Source organism: Mastigoproctus giganteus, chromosome 4 (genome assembly GCF_048544385.1).
Source record: "Mastigoproctus giganteus isolate SK-2022 chromosome 4, ASM4854438v1, whole genome shotgun sequence".
Classification (NCBI taxonomy): Eukaryota; Metazoa; Arthropoda; class Arachnida; order Uropygi; family Thelyphonidae; genus Mastigoproctus; species Mastigoproctus giganteus.
Genome location: NC_143578.1, coordinates 101,140,073 through 101,160,949, shown reverse-complemented (window position 1 = coordinate 101,160,949; position 20,877 = coordinate 101,140,073). Strand labels below are relative to the sequence as shown.

The window sequence follows — 20,877 nt, the reverse complement described above, 5'->3', positions numbered from 1 at the left end:
CAAAACAGAAGGAACTGGAAAGTTGCTGGAGAAGCCTTCATCCTGCAGTGGATTGAAAATGGCTGATGATGATGATCGCATATCTGTGGCCTCCGTAGCCGAGTGTCAGGAGCGGGAGTGCAGTAACACACGCTCCTTGAGTAGACCGGGCTTCAAGCCCCTGACTGCTAAATATGGTCGATCTGCCAATTCGCACTGGACCAGTGTGGCAGATTATGGTCCATTTCCCTGGACATAAATTGTTGAGGACCCAAAATCTATCTTCCTATGTGGCACAGTTCATCAACAAAATATAGGGTGTGCCAGCTAACCGAAAATTATTTTTAATACTTCTGTTTGTACAACAATTAACAAAAGAAAGTCAAACTGTGCAAATGAAGGTCATTAAAATAATTGATTCAAAACAAGACTAAATGCAATCATTATCATATTTGAGACGCCCAGCCCAAGTTATTATTTTTCATTCAGTTTATTTTGTTGTTGTTCAACCATGGTTTTCGACACGTCTTATTTCCTCCTACCATACACAGTTAAATTTTGTGGCCTCAGGCTGACGTTTTATTATAAAGAACATAAATGAATAGCCTTCTTTATTGCATGTAGTATACTTTCAGGAATCATGTGATAAAAATGCAATTAAGAAAAATTTCTAAATTGTAGTGTTATTCCAACCCCCTTGCTCATCAAAATTCTAATTATAATAGTACGTAAGTAAAATGACAAATGTTATTATATTCAGTTTTTGTTTTGAAATTAATTTACACTGGTCGAAACAATTATCAGATCGCTCAGTGGTATATTTAGATCAGTTTGGTGGCTGGGGTTTTGGATAGCTGCTACAAAACACTTTCTCCATTTAGAATGTATATTTGAACTTTTTGGGATCTCCAAAAATTGGTGGCCCCCCTAGGCGTGTTCCTATGCGTAAATGTGCCACTGGGATTATCGCGTAATCTACTGGACAATCTACCGTATCTATACCCATTCTAGCCACAATGACATCACATGTTTACAAAGTGACGTGCAGATGTAAATTAAGACATTCTCCAAGAAATCCAGAACAACAGAACAGCCATGTCGTGGATGCATCCCATTCGTGTCCTTGTTCTTGTTTCCGTACATTTCCGAAGGATAGCACATCTCTCGATTATAGTGAAGCATCTGAAAATGTCGTGCTGCCCGAGCATACCGATTGGAGAGAGTCATCAGGAGACTGAAGGGGCTTGGGACAGTCACAAGACCAAGTTGTATGATGGCTTGATGTGTCACAGAATCGTCAATAAATTGTGGAATTAGTCTCAAGAAATTGTAACATGATTGTAGGCTATAAATAACGCCACAAACACGATCTCTTCCCCCATCTCCCGTCAAAATCGGTGAACGATACCCAGTTACTCGTACGATTTGCAGCAGCGACAACGATATGTGTACAAACCCAGCTGGAAGTCAAGAGAAGAATAAATTGTAGGAGCTTACACATGGATTTTATGCGAGAAGCCTATGGTGTGGGTTCCATTGAGTGCCCGACAGAGAATAACCAAAAAAGAATACAGTATGGGCATGCGAACATTGTAATTGAATTGACGAGGAATGCTATAATGCTCTCTTCACAGATGAATCAAATAAATAAATATTTTCTTTGATCATATAGACGAGCGAGATCGAACGGAAGTCTCTACAGTAGCTGGAATCTGCAATTATTAACAAGTAACTGGGCAGAGGCATTTGGTTACAAATTGACTTGGAAGATCATAACTTGTTATAAAACAAATTTCTGAACAGAACAGGACTTAATAGCTTGGATCAGGGTTACTGGCACTTTTTTTCAGGTAAAACATATTTTACAATCGGTATTAGGATTTTGTATTCCTACAGTTAACTTTTTTTTTTTGCATATGAATTTTTTTTTTTTTTTCGCATTTTTATTATATGAAATAATATTAGGGTGCCTTAGAAAAGCCAGAGAGATAAAAATCACACTACCCTGACTTTTTGTAGATGGATCTTGCAAAATATTCCTAATTTTTGTTCAGAGTACGTTTTTTTTTCCTCCGATTTTTTTTTCATTCTTCAAGATTTATTTTGTCTCGGTTTTTATCCCAGAAAATCTGTCTCTCCATCCATGTACTTACTAATCTAATTACTAATTGTTCGATAATATGATTCTGGTCGAATTATTTGTCATAATCGAATTCATCCTTGAAGTTTGCCACCGCCTCCTGGCAGGAACACTATGCCCTGTGAGAAGCATGAACACTGCTGAGCCGGTATTGAGTGTTGTGCAGGGATCGTGTTTAGTATGGTGTCATGTTTGTATTGTATGACTGGTCTCTTAGCAATCGTCCAGCAGCAGTTACCAGGAGAGCTGCAGGTTAACTCCCGTTTCTGCCACGAAGAAGCGGAACATCCACTCGACACAGTGAACCTCTGGCTGGAATACCTGCACTCATGTCGAGACAAGAATGCAGGCATTCCAGCCAGCGGTTATGAGAAAGGATGGGATGTTAACATTAGGAAGAGTTTTTGAATGAACTACATATCTAACAAAGATTTCCCATCAGAACGGTGCATAGAAAAGCATACTATACAGAGTACTGTGGTCCAAGTACGAGCATCCGTAAAATTTCTTGCCCAAACCAGTTTTCTGTTTATACTCCAGGACACCACACGGTCAGAGGAGCTTACAAGATAGAGAATACGAGAACCGTCACCATATTTAGTAATCACGCAGGCTCGAACCAATCACTCAAGCGCGTGTATTTATGTACCCATTTGCCTGACCACTCGGCTGCGGTGGCCTTATGCGGGTAATGATCTTCTTTTTTTTTTTTTTTTTTTTTTTTAAAGGACAGGACGCCACACAACTGTATACAAAGGGCATCTGGTTCATAGACCGGGGATCCTTGATATTAAAGATATTGAGGTTAGAACACTGGAAGCAGAAACTTAAAAAATCAAGAAGTATTTGTTTAATTAAGGGAAATTATCAAAACGAGAAATATGAATGAACAGGTTCATGCTTCTACAAAATACTGAGAGGCTACAATTATCCAACTGTGTAATGCGTCCGAGAGCCTGTTACATTTTGTGCTTGATATAAAATGGGAAGTGAAATGACTGGCAGTGAACTATTAAGGTCAATCCTCCGTTGCCCTTCACGGCTGGGAAACTGCAGACTCATGCACGAGTAGCGCTCAAATTGCACACTTCCAGTACCGACCCTGACCTGCACAGAGCCACCGAACTATAACTTAGGTGAGCAAATTATTATCTATGCTTTTATTGTGCTATTTATCTCTGGCGTTGTTAAGTCTAACCTGCGCTTATATTCAGTTAGTTGTCAACAAAAAAATTCAAATAAAATTCAAGGCAATTGTTATTTTATTTATTATTAAAAATGAAATAAGATTACTAGTTTTAAAAAAAAAAATTACAAGCTGTTGAGGTTTGAAAAATTTTTTAAATGTATTTTTTTCTTTCTTTTCAAGATTCTCGGACTGGTAAATTTTGAAAAACGATTGCGCAATGATCCTGAAATAGGTTTTCTTCTGAAACATTGAAAATGCTTGAAAACATTGAAAATACAACATTCAAGACTCATCTGCCCTTCTTGCCAATAACAATTATGCGATTCATTTTGTTTCATCTTACAAATACCCGTGCTCACCTTTTTATAGTACGGGTATTTGAAAATACCCGTATCTCTGGCGTTGTTAAGTCTAACCTGCGCTTATATTTGAAAATACCCGTACAGAAATATTTCTGTTTTCATGTATAGAAAATAAATTTATAAAATGTGTGGAACAGTGGTGTGGACGAAGGGTAATACGGAAGGAAACCCCCTTTCCTCCTCCTCCTGCCGGTTCTTATTTATTTGGTTCGTGGCAGAAATGCGTTTCATATCTTTGACACTGTTTTATTTTCACGTCAGCTTCGTCGCCAAGTTCACGAATATATGCAACAAATCCATCGTTCCTCTGCAAGAAAAATAGATACAAGTAACTCATCTCCTATTACCACTGTAGCACTAGATGCATGTGAACAAATAGGAATTAAGTAAATAAATTTTCTGTTTATACTCCGGCACGACAACCAAGTCAGTAGAGTTTACAATAAATCGTCAATACAAATATTTATCTTATTTAGTAGTCACGGGCTTGAACCCCGGTCCACTCAAGGAATACGTGCTATGCACTCTGGCTCCTGACCAGTCGCTACGTCAGGCCTTATTTGCGTCCATCCATGGGTATCTTTGTCAACATGATCAGTTTTATGCCTGTTCAAAGGGTTCCAAGTTAAGTTCACTCGAACTTGATTCCATGTAGGGTTCATCTGAACTCCCCAGCCTAAAGTGAATTTTAGAAAAGTTTTTTTAGAAAGTTCTCTGAATTTTTGAATTAATTTTTACACTGAAGTATTATTTCTGATTGTATTGATGACAGATTGATTGCCAGTCCTATATAAATATAAATTTGCTGTTTATACTCCAAAACTCCCATAATTTGTAGGAACGCGAAGCGCATGCACATCTGACCCTTTCGCTTGACCATTTGCCTTCAGCGGCCGGGCAAAGCACGTTGCTCATTTGTATTTCATGGGGTTAGTAAAGCACACCCTCCGATAGATTCATCAAAATATTCAGTAAATCAGGAGCACTTTCCGCGCGTCATCTATTTTTTTAAATAAAAAGATAGTTTTAAAATTGTGTACTTCGTGATGTCATTCTTAATTTTAACACTATAATAGACGTATTTAAATCCAAATATTATGGTTTTAAATAAACGTTTTTAAAAATATATAAATACTTTCTTGACACTTAACTTAATTTAAAATAGTTTAATTTAACTGAAGTTATTTTCTATTCCCGAATATACATTATATTTTGGTGTATATAATATAAATTTGTAAATGTTTTAAAAATATTAATAGTCATAAGCAGCTGATAGATAAATGTGCTTTAGATGCAGATGTCTACTCTTGCATTTCGCAATTTGCTATTTAGGCAACGCTTGTGTAACTAAGGTGCCATCCTTAGCGTGTTATAGATTTGTTTAGTTTGATGTTTTTTATATTCTTGGTAATATTAAAACTCGCATTATATATATATTGAACTGATTAAAAGTCACTTTTTCAGACAGAGGTAATTATATATTTAGCTACATAGGAGAAGAATAACTTTAGAAACCAAAAATATATATTTAGGTGTTTATTAGATAATCTGTATTTGCTTTGATGGATCGCGAGCATTGATTGAAATGCTTTTAAAATATTACGAACAATTAATGTGATATTTTCGCTCATATTTAAATACGTATTTTTTTTAAAGCTTAAAGTAGTTCTGTGTAATTTTAAGCAAAATTAAATCATGTAAACCCTAAAGGGTTTCATTTTTAGGTAGTTATACTTGTCGATATACATAAATATTTTCTTGTTTTATTGCGCTGTAGAGCTTGCTGTACAACAGCTGCATAGCGCGAAGTGAATTATCTCCGTAATGCGATTCAAAAGATTAAAAAATGTGAATGCTATTTTGAGGTTTAATGCTTTTACATTACTAACCTATACTTTTTCTCTCTCGCATTGGCGCCACATTGCCAAATGGAGTTAAAGAATAGACTCAGGATAACTGAATTTATACTTAATTTTTAAAATATGACTAATCATTGACCAACTCCATTATGGCACACACAGGGTCCTGAGCTGGATATCATCATTCTTTCCTTTCTTGTTGATTCCTTTCTACTTTCTCTCTCTCTCTCAGGGTAATAGGGAATTTTTTTATTTTTTTGGCTGGTGCAGCATAAGCCTCAGGCTTCCTTGAACTTTTTATATGGCTAATAATAGTAACAAAACCCTATGGTCAGTATGTTTTGATTTCGATTTTTTCTTATTTTTTGTGATCATTGGATATGTACGATAGGTGGAAGTCCAATGATCACTAGTTTCTGGTTTGTTTCGTTTAACCTCGATATACTGCGCTTCGTTTTCAAATCGGGGTTGAGGGATTTTATATCTATCTTGGAGAAGGGGATGCATCACAGGTGCGGCATGAACGTATCTTCAAGACGGATATTAAAAAAAGTATAGTATTTAAAAAAACTTAAGAGAAATTAACAAAAGTAATCTATGCCGAGGGAACCGACGATCTTTTCACCCATAACGCGTGTGTGTGTTTGTAACCACCGCCCTCCCACATCGGTGGAAAAGCTCCTAGTTCGAATTCTTTCAATTATGTGCAGGGCATACAAACGGGGGTCGGAGGCGGGCCATATCTTCAGTGCAAAGGGTGCACTGCACCCGGGCGGCAAAGTTCAAATGGCGCCCGAAAACCTGAAACTTAATGATTTTGTAATAACTGAGAGCAAAGTGGAAGAGAAATTGTTGAAGTTAAACGTAAGAAAAGCACCTGGGGTGGATTGGATCTATCCAGTTATATTAAAGGAGGCGGCAAAGCAACTAAGCAAACCCTTAGCCATAATTATGAGAGCATCCTTGGACTCAGGGGAGGTTCCCATGGACTGGAGATGTGCAAATGTATCCCCAATTCACAAAGGGGGATCGAAGGGTGACACGAGTAAATACAGACCAGTTAGTTTAACTTCTGTTCCGGGTAAAATAATGGAGTCACTGGTTAAAGATGCATTGCAGGATCATCTAGACAAGACTGCAGCAATAATTCAGACACAGCATGGGTTTGTTAAGGGAAAGTCTTGTCTGACAAATTTGGTAAGATATTATGATGTGGTTACAAAGGAACTGGATGCGAAAAATAATTTTGATATCATATACTTGGATTTCAGGAAAGCTTTTGATGCTGTTGCACATAGAAGACTACTGTACAAATTGGAGCAGAATGATATTAAGGGTAAGTTGCTACAATGGATAAAAGGATGGTTAAGTGCTAGAAGACAGAGGGTGGTAATCAATGGGTGCTGCTCTTCTTGGACTAATGTTATTAGTGGAGTCCCACAGGGTTCGGTGTTAGGTCCACTGTTGTTTTGTATATTTATCAATGATATTGATGAAGGTATATCAGGCTTAATGTCGAAGTTTGCAGATGATACAAAGGTTGGCAGGGTTGTTAATGACAGTAATGGCAGTGTGCTACTGCAACAGGATCTAGATAATTTGGGCAGATGGGCTAAGGAGTGGCAACTGAAGTTTAACCTTGACAAATGCAAAGTACTACATATGGGTAGAAGTAACCCCAGAGAAACGTACTAACTGTGTGGTACTACACTTAAGGTGGTAGAAACTGAAAAAGACCTGGGAGTAATTGTGCAGGCAGATATGAAGTTTTCTGAGCAATGCAGACAGGCTGCCAGGGCAGGTCATGGGGTTTTGTCAATGATATATAGGAATTTTGCTAGCAGGGAAAAGGAGGTGATTATCCCTCTGTATAAGGCAATGGTCAGGCCACGGCTTGAGTACTGCGTACAGGTCTGGAGGTCTCATTTTAGAAAGAATGTAGATTTACTTGAGCGTGTACAGAGAAGGGCAACAAGATTGGTGAGGGGAATGAAGGGATCCTCTTACCAAGAGAGGCTTAAGTTCTGCAAATTGCAGTGGCTGGAGACTAGGCACCTGCGTGGTGATCTGATTGAGGTATATAAGGCCTTGAATGGGTTGAGCACGCTGAATTCTGATGGGATCCTTCCACTTGTTCAGATTATGAACCTAAGGGGGCATAAATTCAAATTAAGAAAAGACAGATGTAGAATAGATGTGCTGAAATTTTCCTTTAGCCAGCGGGTGGTTAATTGCTGGAACAAACTTCTATCTGTCGTTGTGGAAGTTGATAGGTTGAATAAATTTAAGGAGGAACTGGACAGGCATTTGGAGGGAATGGTGTGTTTTTTTTTTTTTTTGGCTGATGCTGCATAAGCTCATACATTTGCTTTCTTGCATCACATGCCACTACTACTACTACTACATATGAAAAAAATTTAAGGGATGGCAGAAAATTTCAGTTGGCACCTGGGCACCAAATCGCGATTGGCACCTGGTGCAACATACCCTAGGAATACCCCTGACAGGAGTGCATGGATGCCTGCGCACCAGGTCCCCCAATCGAGGGAGCCATAAAAGTCGCAACATAAATAAACTGTGCCCCTTAACCCCTTTTGCATCCAGGTCCCCCAAGAACCTTTGCGCGGCCCTGATTACTTGAGAACTGTACACTTTTCTCACAACCTGGCGCATAGTGTCCCTTGAGTTTTTCATCCAGCAGACAAAAAAGACCGATTATGTGCAATTACGGACATGATGCCTGATAGACTTAGTTACTGTGGTGTTTAGTGCACAAATAACCTAATATAACATAACCTACCCTACCCTGGGATCAACAAACTGTTTCTGACCACAGAATAACTGTTTGCTGGATGTTATTTGGTTATTGGGACCAATCTTGATATACCCGAGACACAGCAGTATGTGAAAACACCAGCAGGGTTATGTGTCTAAGATAATTAAACTTGTGCATATTGTGCTGACTATTATAATAAGTTCAAAACTATATTGCACTATATCATAACCACTTAAATCTTTTGCCTTGTCCGTTCTCGCACTGAACTGCACATATAAAGGTAAACTGCACAGCCATTATCGATCCATTGCAGGATGAAAACCTTCTTGGCAATTCATGTTGAGGGAAACAGACCATAATCTGCCATGCTGGTCCAGTGCTGGTTAGCAGATCGACTGTATTTAGCAGTCAGGGGTTTGAACCCCAGTCTGCTCAAAGAGCATGTGCTACTCTACCCACCCTGTGTTATATTGCATGGTACTAATGCATGTCACTGTTACTGAAGAAGTGCATCATTTAATGAAAATGGTAGGTGTACCTAATAAAGTGGCCACTTAGTATAAATCTTGTGGATCTGCTTGCACAGCAGCAGTTCCAAGCCAGTATGAGCCATGGCTTAATAATGCTCAATATAAGATAGCTAGATGTTACATAACCAGCCATTTTGTGTGCATAACTCATCTGAACATCCCAGAAGCTACAGTGGCAGATGTTATTCAAAGATAGAAAACCATAGGTGATACTTCGATTTAAAAAAAAAAAAAAAAGCGGAGGGGGGGGGCTGTGCCTTCTGACAAAATTTCAGAACATGTTCAGTGAATCAAGAATATTCGATGATATATCAATTGCCTTGTAGCCTTGCATAGCCTTGGGTGAAATTATCGGGCATCTGCGCATTAGCTCGGTATCACAGTCACCAACGAGAAACACCTTTTGGATTGGTGTTGCTTGCTACGTTCATGGATTCTAAAGCAGTGACAAGGGGGTAGATGGTGCTATGTGGTGAAAAATTAATTCGGTTTTTTTGCCTCGATTGCCAGGTTTTGGTGTAGAATTATTGTTTGAAGAACCAGAGGTGTAACTACCACAGTTCAAGAATTAGCAAGGTGTAAAAACTAATGCGGATTGTGGGAGAGAAGAGGAAAGAGTCTGACCGATGAAATTTTTCATAAATGTTCAAGAAAGAAAACTGTATCCAGTAATATTATATGATGCTAGAAGACTACTATTCATTATCAGCATACCATGCACAGTGGACAGAGCTATAGCATAAAGAAACAAATAACAAACTTTTCCAAATGAAACAGGACCCAAAATTATGGCACTCATGCACTCAGACAGTTCGGCGAGAAGAAGTGGTACTCGAACGGATTAGAATAGGGCATACCCATCTGACTCGCCCCCATTTACTCACCGGCGATGATCCTCCTCAGTGTTCACACTGCTCTGAACATCTAACAGTCAAACATATTTTGATTGACTGTCCATGTTATCAACCACATCGTACTTCAAAATCTGGCTAATCTTCAAGAACCGTGTTGACATTACATCATATCAAAGGAGAGGAGAGGAGGCAAATATTAAGGAACTTTTTTGCTTTTTGAAACAAATTGGAGTGTATAATCTTTTATGAATAGGTTTCATAACTGAAATGAATTTGAACTGCTACGTTCTTAATTATTTTCTGATATAACTACGAATAGGCGCACTATAGCCATAGAAGCTAATGCGCCAATAAACAACCATACCATACCACACCTCACACATTATTCATTATTTCTTATGTGTCTAGTTAGTATTGGCTAGTTGAAAGGTCATTTAGTAAATTAAAAAGAATAATAGACAAGAAAAGTTCAATAGAGCAAACCAGAATAAAAGTGCCAAAATGGGCTTAAAGAACTAATTAATGGTTTGCAAACATAAAGGCAAGGCAGATGACTTTTTACTTAAGAATCAATTTTATAAATTAACCTGTTTATAACATTATAAATTATTAAAATGGTTATTTCAACATTGCCAACTTTGTAACAGTTTTTTTTTAGTGTTTAGGTTTGTTGAATATCACTTAATGTAAATTGGGAGTAAGATTGGCATTTCATGTTAATAAAAATAGAGCAAAGTGTCATTCAGTGGTCATTGCGCAGGGGCCCAAATACTACCAATGCCACTGCAATGACACTTCTTGTCGAAGTGTGAAGTCTCATGAAGTTTGGTGGTCATTTCTGATGGTATTGAGCTGTTTCAGCAGGTTCACTCGGTCCATTTGTTGTAGTAGCCGAAACAATGAAGTCGGTGACCCACTTAGACTTTTTTAGACACTTATGTGCCATAGTACTGCCACATTGTGTCAGTACTATGGAAATGGGCACTGTCAGCACAGTAACATTCATCATACAGCGAGAGTAATATAGGGCTGGTTTGTGGACAGTGATGTCAAAAAGCTGGATCTCAACCCAGAGGCAGACTGGCCATAAGACTTACTGGGGAAGCCCTGGTGACCCAGAGGATGATGGAGGCTGGTGTGAATTTGCCCATAAAAAAAAAATGGCCATAAGCACTAGTATGAGGCTGCTACAGACAGCTTTCCCCAGTAAGAATTTTTGATCCAGTCCGCCTCTGCCTCAATCCCCATTGAACACTTGCGGAATGAATTATAGCAATGGGTTAAGTTGTGGCAAAAACTGTCTTCTTCCAGACTTTGTTTGGCAATAGCTTTGTAGGAGCAATGGAGGAGAAATCCTGTCAACATGTACCAGTAGTTATTAGTGTCCGACCATGTGAAACATGACCCTGAATTCACGTGCACATGAACAAGTTGGCATGGTTGATTTGATGAAAAAGGGTGTTTGGTTAAATGGGTGAATATTTTAAACACCGTTCAAAACTGTACTTATACATACACTCGCCAAAAAAAATAAAAACCTTTATTCAATACTGAATCGGGTGTGAATATTTTAAACACTGTTCGAAACTACTTATACACATACTGGCCAAAAAAATATATAAACCTTTATTCAATATTGAACTGGGCCACCTTTGTTTTGAATAACAGCAAATACACAGCAGGGTATGGAGCAGGTTACAATTAAACCAAAATGCATTTTAATGCATTTTGGTTTAATTGTAATCATTCTTCCAGAAAAATATTGCATATCTGACAAAGTTGAAGGAAGAAGCTTCATTGCTGAATAGCTCTCTCTCCAACATATCCCACACTTTCTCAATTAAACACCGGGGTGAATGTGAGGGGCAGGGAAGATGTTAGAAATCCATGCCACGTTTTCAGAACAATTCTGGCATAACTTGTATTGCATTATCACCCATAATGTGGCTATCACTTTTATTGTAACATTGCAGGGTGCAGTAGATCTGATACAAAATTCAGGTACTCCCTGGATGGACATTCGACTTTCCACTGGTATCAATGCACCCAGCCATTGCCAATAGAATATTCCTATACCATGATACCACCTCTAAATGCTTGTTGTCCTAACATGGTGAGCAGGATCCTTTGCTTCGTATGGGTCTCACCATGCTCTCTGTCTGCCCTCAGTGCAAAACAAAGTATATCGTAATTCTTTTGACCACTTGACTTTCTTCCACTGTCCAATCATGAACTTCTGGGCACCACTGCATGCAGATTTTTCTGTTTTTCTCTGAAACAAGTGATTTCCGAATAGGTAGGCTACTGCCATTTCTTCAATTCCCTGAACATGGTACGGGTTGAAATAGGGCAGTTCTCTGCTTGGTTGAATTCAGTTGTTATTTGTTGCACATTGGATGGCCTATTTTTCTATACAGTTCTCCGTAGAGTACAACAGCTTCACTCTTGAAGTATTCTGTTTTTCTGCCACATTTATGCCTTTGAGATGTGGAAGAACCACTTGCTTTCCAGTCGTTAAAAACCTTTGAAATGGATGTTTTTAAGAAACCAGTTATGTCTTTTGTTTCTTGAATTGTGGCTCTTGCTAAATATTCACTATGATAAGAATGTGTGATCTATTAGACTTTTTCAAAGTCTAATAGATCACACATTTTTCACATTCTTACTTCAGATTGCTGCAGTCGAACAGCTTGTGCAGTCTTTATACTCGAGGAGGAACACATCATCCCACATCAGTTTTCTTTGCATCTATTTTCATTTCTCTGCCTGTAACTGTCTTAATACGAAGGTTCGTATTTTTGTTTGACCAGTGTGTATATGAATGACTGTATTACTGATTCAGTATAAAGTGGACATTTTATTAATAATTTAACAAACATCAGTCTGCTTTTCAGGTTTACAACATTGAATTTCTCATAAATAGAAATAATAGTAGTACCTTCAACAATGGTGTGAATAAATAGACTTCCATTTTTTTCTATTCATCCATTTTATCCTCAGGACTAGTAAGTTCATAAAGTGGGCCGCATAACTGTTTCAGCATAGCATCCTTTCTCCAGTATTCTTATTCCAGATTTGATACACGATCATGATAATTTTTTTAAGTTTCTTCAGCAATCAAATGTATCCAGGATGGTTACAAATGATAAAGGGATGGTTCAGTGGGAGAAGACAGAGTGGTAATCAATGGATACTGCTCTTTGTGGACTAATGTTATTAGTGGAGTCCTCCAGGGTTCAGTGTTGGGTCCATTGTTGTTTTCTGTATTCATCAATCACATTGATGATGGTATATCAGGCTTAATGTCCAAGTTTGCAGACAATACGAAGGTCGGTAGGGTTGTTAATGGCTGTACGCTACTGCAACAGGATCTAGAAAGGTTGAGCAGATGGGCTGAGAGGTGGAAACTGAAGTTTAACATTGACAAATGTAAAGTACTGCATATGGGAAGCAGTAACCCCCGAGTAACCGTATCAACTGTGTGGTGCTACACTGACAGTGGTAGAGAGTGAAAAGGACCTGGGGGTAATTGTGCAGGCAGATATGAAGTTTTCTGAGCAGTGCAGATGGTCTGCAATGATATACAGGAATTTTTCTAGCAGGGATAAGGAGGTGATTATCCCCTTGTATAAGGCAATGGTCAGTCTACACCTTGAGTACTGTATACAGGTCTGGAGGCCTCATTTTAAGAAGGATGTACATCTGTTGGAACGAGTACAAAGAAGGGCAACAAGATTAGTGAAGGGAACAAAGGGTTGGTCTTACGAAGAAAGGCTTAAGTTTTGCAAATTACTGTGTCTGGAGACTAGGCACCTGTGAGGTGATCTGATTAAGGTGTATAAAGTCTTGAATGGTTTGAGCATGCTCAATGCTGATGGGATTCTTCCCCTTGCTCAGAATAATTACCTGAGAGGGCATAAATTCAAATTGAGAAAAGACAGTTGTAGGATGGATGTGTGGAAGTTTGCCTTTAGCCAGTGGGTGGTTGATTGTTGGAACAAACTTCCATTTGTCATAGAAGTTGATAGCTTAAACAGATTCAAGGCAGAACTAGACAAACATTTGGAGTGAGTGGATGGGTGAAATGAGAAGGGTGTGTGTGTTTTTTGGCTGATGCTATATAAGCTTGCTTTATTGCATCATGTGCCCATGGTAATGCTACTTCTCTCTCTCTCTCTCTCAGGATAACTCAGAAAAATTTTTTTGGCTGGTGCAGCATATGCCTCAGGCATCCTTGCAACATATGGCTAATAATAATTACCACAGCCTTTTCTGGAATAAACAAAACAACAGGGAATTAGGTAACAGTTTATCTGATGCCCATTTTTCAAAGGTTTCCAAATTCATCTCAATGTGATAATCCTCTGTTGTTTTGTTTGCCTTGTACACTAAATCTGAATTATGATAAATCCTATTTCTCCCCATGCACATAAAACAATGTCATTTTCAGGCATTTCCTGATTAATAGATGCCACAAATGTTGACTTTGCTAGGATTTACTTAATGCCAAATTGCTATTGATCCAAGTTTCATCAGTACAAATGATAGGCCTACTTTCTCTTCTAATTTGCATTATTTATCACAGATATCTTGCTTGGCCTTTGAAGCATAATTTCATATATATTTTTTTCATTAAAAGCTTTCTTTTGCTTTGAAATATTTTCGAAGACAATCCAATTTAATGAAAAAATTTTCGAAGAGATTCTGTTTTAAATTTGTCTCTTATGTGTTTCAGCTGAGAAAGAGTAAAAATGCTATTAATATTTAGTATAATTAATCCTTTTAAAGCGTTATACATTTCATTTAGGGCACCATGAGATGCGTAGTTTTCAAACTACGTTTTACAGAACCCCCAGTCTTTCTTGGTAAGCTATTTGACCATAGTAAAGTGTCTATGCCATATCTGCACCTAGTAACTACTGCACACTAGGCACATCTGTAAAGAAGTATAACAAGTCAAGCACTGATTTCTGATGTGTTTATTAATTGTTTGTTTGTTTGTTGCATATAGGTATTGATATTTGAAAGAGGAAAATTTGGATTTAAAACAGCCAGGCATTTATAATTAATTCAGAAATGACAATAGAAAGAATGGAAACCTAAAATTAATAATAATTTACATAACAGTCATAAGCTTTATTTTAAAAATAAATTGTAAATTCAGTTATTGGGAGTCATTTCTTTTAAAACTGTTCAGTACTTGGGAGTCATTTCTTTTAAAACTGTTCAGTACTTACATAATTCAGCACCATGGCCAGAAAGTTGCACTTTTTGTACCCAATCGCACTACTGCTTGTACAGGAATAATGTGATCCCATCTCTAGTACCATGTAAAGTATGTATGACCAAAGTAGTCAGTATATCGAGGAACTACTAAACAACCATAACTTATGTAAGTCTCTGGAAGGTGGGTGACAACTCATTTGTTATCCTGAAGCATTCCAGATGGGCTGAGTAGTGGCAACTGAATTTTAACATGACAAATGCAAAGTACTGCATATGGATAGAAGTAACCCCAGAGAAACGTACCAACTGTGTGGTAAATGAAAGAGACCAGGGAGTAATTGTGCAGTCAGATATGAAGTTTTCTGAGTAGTGCAAACAGATTGCCAGAGAAGGTCATAGGGTATTGTCAATGATATACAGGAATTTTGCTAGTAAGGAAAAGGAAGTGATTATCCTTTGGTATAAGGCTATGGTCAGGTAGTGCCTTGAGTACTGTGTACAGGTCTGGAGGCCTCATGTAGAATTGCTTGAGCAAGTCTACATTCAGCGGGTGGTTGAATGCTGGAACAAACTTCCATCTCAATGTGGTAGTTGATAGTTTAAATAAATTGGAGGAACTGGACAAACGTTTGGAGGGAATGGATGTATGAAATGTTTTTTTTTTTTTTTTTTTTTTTTGTGGCTGATTCTATGTAAATTTGATTTCTTGCATCATATGCTTCTACTACTATATATACTTAATTTGGATTCTAGAGAATTTAGGTGTCTACTACTCCATTCAGGAGATATTTTTGCTTTGGAGAAAAGTCCCTATTGGCTATTGTTGCTCTTTGTGTGGGGAGAGAACTGGGACTCTATTGCACACGTGAGAAGTATAATACAGGGTTCAAGGATTCTCAGATCAGCAAGGTCATCTCTCTACCTCACAGCAGTGCAGTCACAGTCCCTCTGTTTAAGATGTGGAAAAACCATAAAGCATTACACATTATGATAGCTCAGACTGAATGTTTATGAACTTTGTGTTGTTATACCAACCAATGTAAATTTATTAAATTTCAGTAGAAAACTTTTTAAACTTTTGATTTTGGAATAGATCACAGAACTGATTAAATGCCAATTTCATTTTAGTAACATGGTTAATTCTTGCACACATTTTTTTTTCTTTTACAGCCTGCCAATAGTAACTCAAGTTGTGGTTTTATGCCTGCCTATAGTGATGCAAACTGTGGGTAAGTTGATGGAATATCATAACTCACTCTGTGTGTAATTAACTGGATTTGCCTTCATGCATAAAATTACATTTTTGAGAGAAATCCCACAGGTTATGCATACAAAAAGTGCATTTTTTTTTTTTTAAAGAGAATACAATAAATGTTTATTTTAAGAATAAACATTATAGGTATTAGAAATTAATTTCAAATTTACTAATAATTGAATTATAAATGAAAAGCAGTAAATATGTAAGATTGAAAAAATATTAAAGATCTTTCCAATTTTTATTTAATTGAATTCAATCCTGGAGGCTATCTTGAAAGTTTCTTCAGTTTTTTTTCAAATGCTATCTATATTTTAATGGCACATCATTTAGACACTTCTAAAATTCAGTTGTTATACACGAAACTGGAACAGATCCCCAAATGTCAGTTATCCAGATATTTCTTTTGTATTCATGTCATCTGTCAGTCGTCCACTGTTCTCAGTTTTCTCTTAGAGGTGATTTAAATGGTTTATTAGTAGCAATATCCAAAGACAATTTCTTAATGAAATTGTGTTTGAATATGATATGCCAACATCAAAAATTTACTTTACCACATCTTTAGTTAAGTCATTTTGTAGGAGTCAATCATTAAAAGCAAAGTTAGCCTGAAAAATTCGCCTTCTCATTCTTCTCCAAACTTTTTCCAAGTTTTTGCATCTACATTTATTTACACCCCCCTTTCATTAGCTTCAATTAGTATTCCCTTTGGAAATGGCTGATTGGCGGTATTTTCTTTTGAAAATAACTATTGGAGATGGTTTAGGGATATCTGACAGTAGATAAACTTACTGTGAAGTGAGATTGTTTTGTGATCCACTGCTTTGACTAACACCACTTTTTACCCTCCTCTCACTTTTGAAATGCACTATTTTTACACAAACAATAGAATGTCAAGCTTTACTTTGACCTCAATCATGTTACTGAAGGGAAGGGTTAAACACCTTTTAAATTTTTTTTCATGTGAAGCCAGAAGCAACATCAGGTCCAGGTTACATGTATATTTACTGATTAACACATTAACTGCATAATGAGACAGATGTGTGTCATGGGATTTTTAATCCACTCGGAGGGAAACTATCTGACTGAGAAAACTATTTCCTTCTGATTTTATGGAAGAAAACAAATATTTTTGTCCAGCAACCTTTATCAGTGGCTGAATAATTCGGCCATAGTGAGAAGAAAGCCAAAAAATGTCTTTACTTTCTGCAATCCAAATTGATTGATCAATCTCAGGTCAGCACGGTCATTAGAAAAGTATGCAGCAAAAGTTTGTGTTTAGTTCCAGTGCAGGTTGAATGATAGTGCAGGATTTCCACCAGAAGATTTTTTTTCCTCTCTTCTTTCCTGTGAGGAAGACTGAAGCAGTCCTGCAGGAACCTCATGATCAGGACCTGAAACCAAATAAGCAATTAGAAAATTCTATGGCAAATTTTTTTCTTGGTAGTGCTGGGAATCTGACATATTAATCTCTTTTGTTAGCAGCAGTACTTTTATCTCCATTTATTCTTTTAAACTTTTTGATGAAATTTATTTGAAATTAAATTAATTAAACATAGCATTCATATTATAAAAAGCAAAATTTTATAGCACCTTCATCTTTGTTACAGTGAAATGTGAATATAGATGAACTTAGTAGGGTTTGCAATTATGAAGCCTAGAATTGATTCACCAGCAGTTGGAGGTGAGAATATAGAAAAAGTTATGGAAGAGGAAAACTTTCTCTTAAAAACAGAGAAATCAAAAGGTAGGATTCATTTTATTAGCAATAAAGTAGAATTACAAATACTGTAGTTGAATTACATTAAGCTGGTAATTCTAATTCCCTTAATAACTAGAAGACAAACAGGACATACATGGCTTAAGGCTACTAATATCAAGATGTAGTCATTAATAACAGTAAGTAACAATGAATATACCTTAATTAGAAATGAAAATGGTTATTTACAAATACAGTAGCGTCAACATTGATTAGCTAGGCACAGAATGCTAACCAATAGGATAGTGAGAACTGAAGTATTATACAGTTATCTCTATGAAGGTTGATTCGATATCCACTTCTGTTGGATCCCCGGCCACATTGGGATTAGTGAAAGTGATTTGGCTGATACTGCAGCCAACTCAGCAACTCCCATGAATAATCTCAGCCTGTCAGTCCCTTTAGCATTAGTAGAGGCATATAATGCAAGAAAGCAAGCTTATGCAGCATCAGCAAAAAAAAAAAAAAAAAACTCTCCCATTTCACCCCTGTGTTCGTTCCAAATACCTGTCCAGCTTAGCCTTAAATTTATTTAGGCTATCAACTTCCACAACAAAGGATGGAAGTCTTTTCCACCAACCAACTACCCGCTGGCTAAAGGCAAACTTCCGCACATCTATCCTACATCTGTCTTTCCTCAATTTGAATTTATGTCCTCTCAGGTGATTATTCTGAGCAAGAGGAAGAATCCCATCAGCACTGAGCATGCTCAAACCATTTAAGGCTTTATACACCTCAATCAGATCACCTCGCAGGTGCCTAGTCTCCAGACTGCTGTAATTTGCAAAACTTAAACCTTTCTTCGTAAGAGCAACCCTTTGTTCCATTCACTAGTCTTGTTGCCCTTCTCTGTACTTATACAGACTACAGGCAAATAATCCATAATAAGATATATTAAGGTATATTTACTGTGGCAAAATTCATAGCATAGGCAGGTAACAAACAAACTGAATCAGATTAAGTCTGTGATCAAACCATGGCAGCTTAGCCTGTTCTTGCCGCCCGGCTGAGCAAACAGTACAGTCATCTGACATATTCCTTTCTGCTGAGAGCTGATGATCCTCCTCTGTGCAAGGAGCATGACACCATTTTTATCTCTTAAGCATGTTTTAATGAAATATACCAATCTTAGAAGTGCATATTTTACTGCTTTTAACCATTTGACTGAACCACAAACACTCAGGCAGATTTTAATTGACAATGACCATGCATCAGTAGTTTAAGTTATTACACACTATTATTCTGTGTATACATATATTAAAAAAAGTTTTTTTTTATTTATGTACCTCTTATTATGTACCTTTTTTGTATGCCTTTTATTTATTTATGTTCATATAACTTTTTGATGAGGTAACATATTTAAAAGGTTACCAAATTCGTTCTTCTTTGGAATTTTGACTTTATCCTGATACATTATAGCTTTAATCATTTTTGCATCATTAAAACAGAAATCCATCTATTCATTAAATTTTTTCTACTGTGGAATATTGTCCCTTCATCTGGGATGGCACTCTCAAACTTATCTAGAACTCTGTCTTTCCCTCTAGAAGAGGGACACTGAAATTAAACAGTGATTTCTCTCTCCTCTCACTGACTCACTCCAGTCCTTATTATGCAAATATTCTGTTTCTGTTTTATATCCCTTTTGTACAAGTATTTCCATGGGAATACTGTTTTCTCTAATTTGCATCTTTCATATATAATCAGTCCAAACATGTTCACAGCTATCTATCCCCTATTACAGTTATATCATAGTTCAGTTCTAAACTGCACAGACTAACTTTTTTCGTTTATAAGTGTTCCAGTGTATAATTACCAAGGGAATAAATTCTTTTGTATTGAGCAGTTTGCTTAATACACATTTCCTGATGCCCCAGGTGCCAAGTGATTTTGTGATCAAGTGCCTTTGCCAGTAATTTTGAGCTTTTATACATTCCTCTGCTGCCTCTTATACATTCCCACCTTGGATACTTCAAATCCTACTGTGTGACCTTTCATTCACAGCATGGGGAAATGCATGTTATCTGAACAGAACCTACTACAAATTTATGCTGCATTGAGAACTCAGCATGAAAATTACATACCAATCTATGCAGATGGATCAAAAACTGACAGTCATGTTGGTGCAGCAGCATTATTTCCAAACATTACCATAATCAAGAAATTCCCTGTTGAATGTAGCAGCTATACTGCCGACCGGGCTAGCCAGGTGAGTAAAGTGCCTGCCTGGCAACCCAAAGGTCGCGGGTTCGAATCCCGCCTTGGGCTTGGATCAAAGTACTGCAAAAACCTTGGGAGGTGCATTATGGCCACAGAAGCTGATGCGCCAACAACTACCAAAAAAAAAAAAAAAAAAAAAGCAGCTATACTGCAGAACTCTGTGCTATCCACATAGCCTTAAATTTTACATGCTAACAAACATTGTGTAGCATTATATATGCAGACTATTAGGGCTATCTAAACTAAACAGCCGAATATGAAGAAAGATAACCCTTCATGCAGACAGATCTGGAATACCCTGACTGAGGTAAATCAGAACAAACAAGAAGTTCTCTTTTGTTGGATCTCTGGTCACATTATAATTGCTGGAAATGAGCATGCCAATCTAGCTGCCAAAACTGCTAAAGATTATATCGATCAATACTTTAGTACATTGGTCTCAGATTACAGTTAATTATAAAGAAGTGATGTGATGTCTTGAACAATGGTAAAGTCAAGTCGAAAACAAGCTACTCTGTATAAAGAAAGCTCAAAATGTGGTAATCTATACGTGAGAACCAGTGATGAGCTGTGAATATTTTAACAATGGGCTCGCAGTTTTTCTGACTTTCTACCGACTAAATTTGATCGGTCACGGAAGTGATGTCATCTGCGGCTTCCACTAGAGGTGCGGATGATGTCACTTAACCATGCGTATAAGTGAATGTGTAAAAAATTCCTAGGTCTAT

The 20,877-nt window shown here is 37.3% G+C and overlaps 1 protein-coding gene across 1 annotated transcript in view; it reads left to right on the top strand.

The window, feature by feature from the left end:
- The first annotated feature begins 17,820 nt into the window (after positions 1-17,820).
- Positions 17,821-20,877, top strand: part of LOC150086954 (uncharacterized) — a 43,120-nt gene continuing 40,063 nt past the window's right edge. Inside the window, exon 1 of the mRNA XM_090372334.1 lies at positions 17,821-17,917. Coding sequence (XP_090228460.1) covers positions 17,821-17,917 — 97 coding nt within the window. The remainder of the gene's footprint in view (positions 17,918-20,877) is intronic.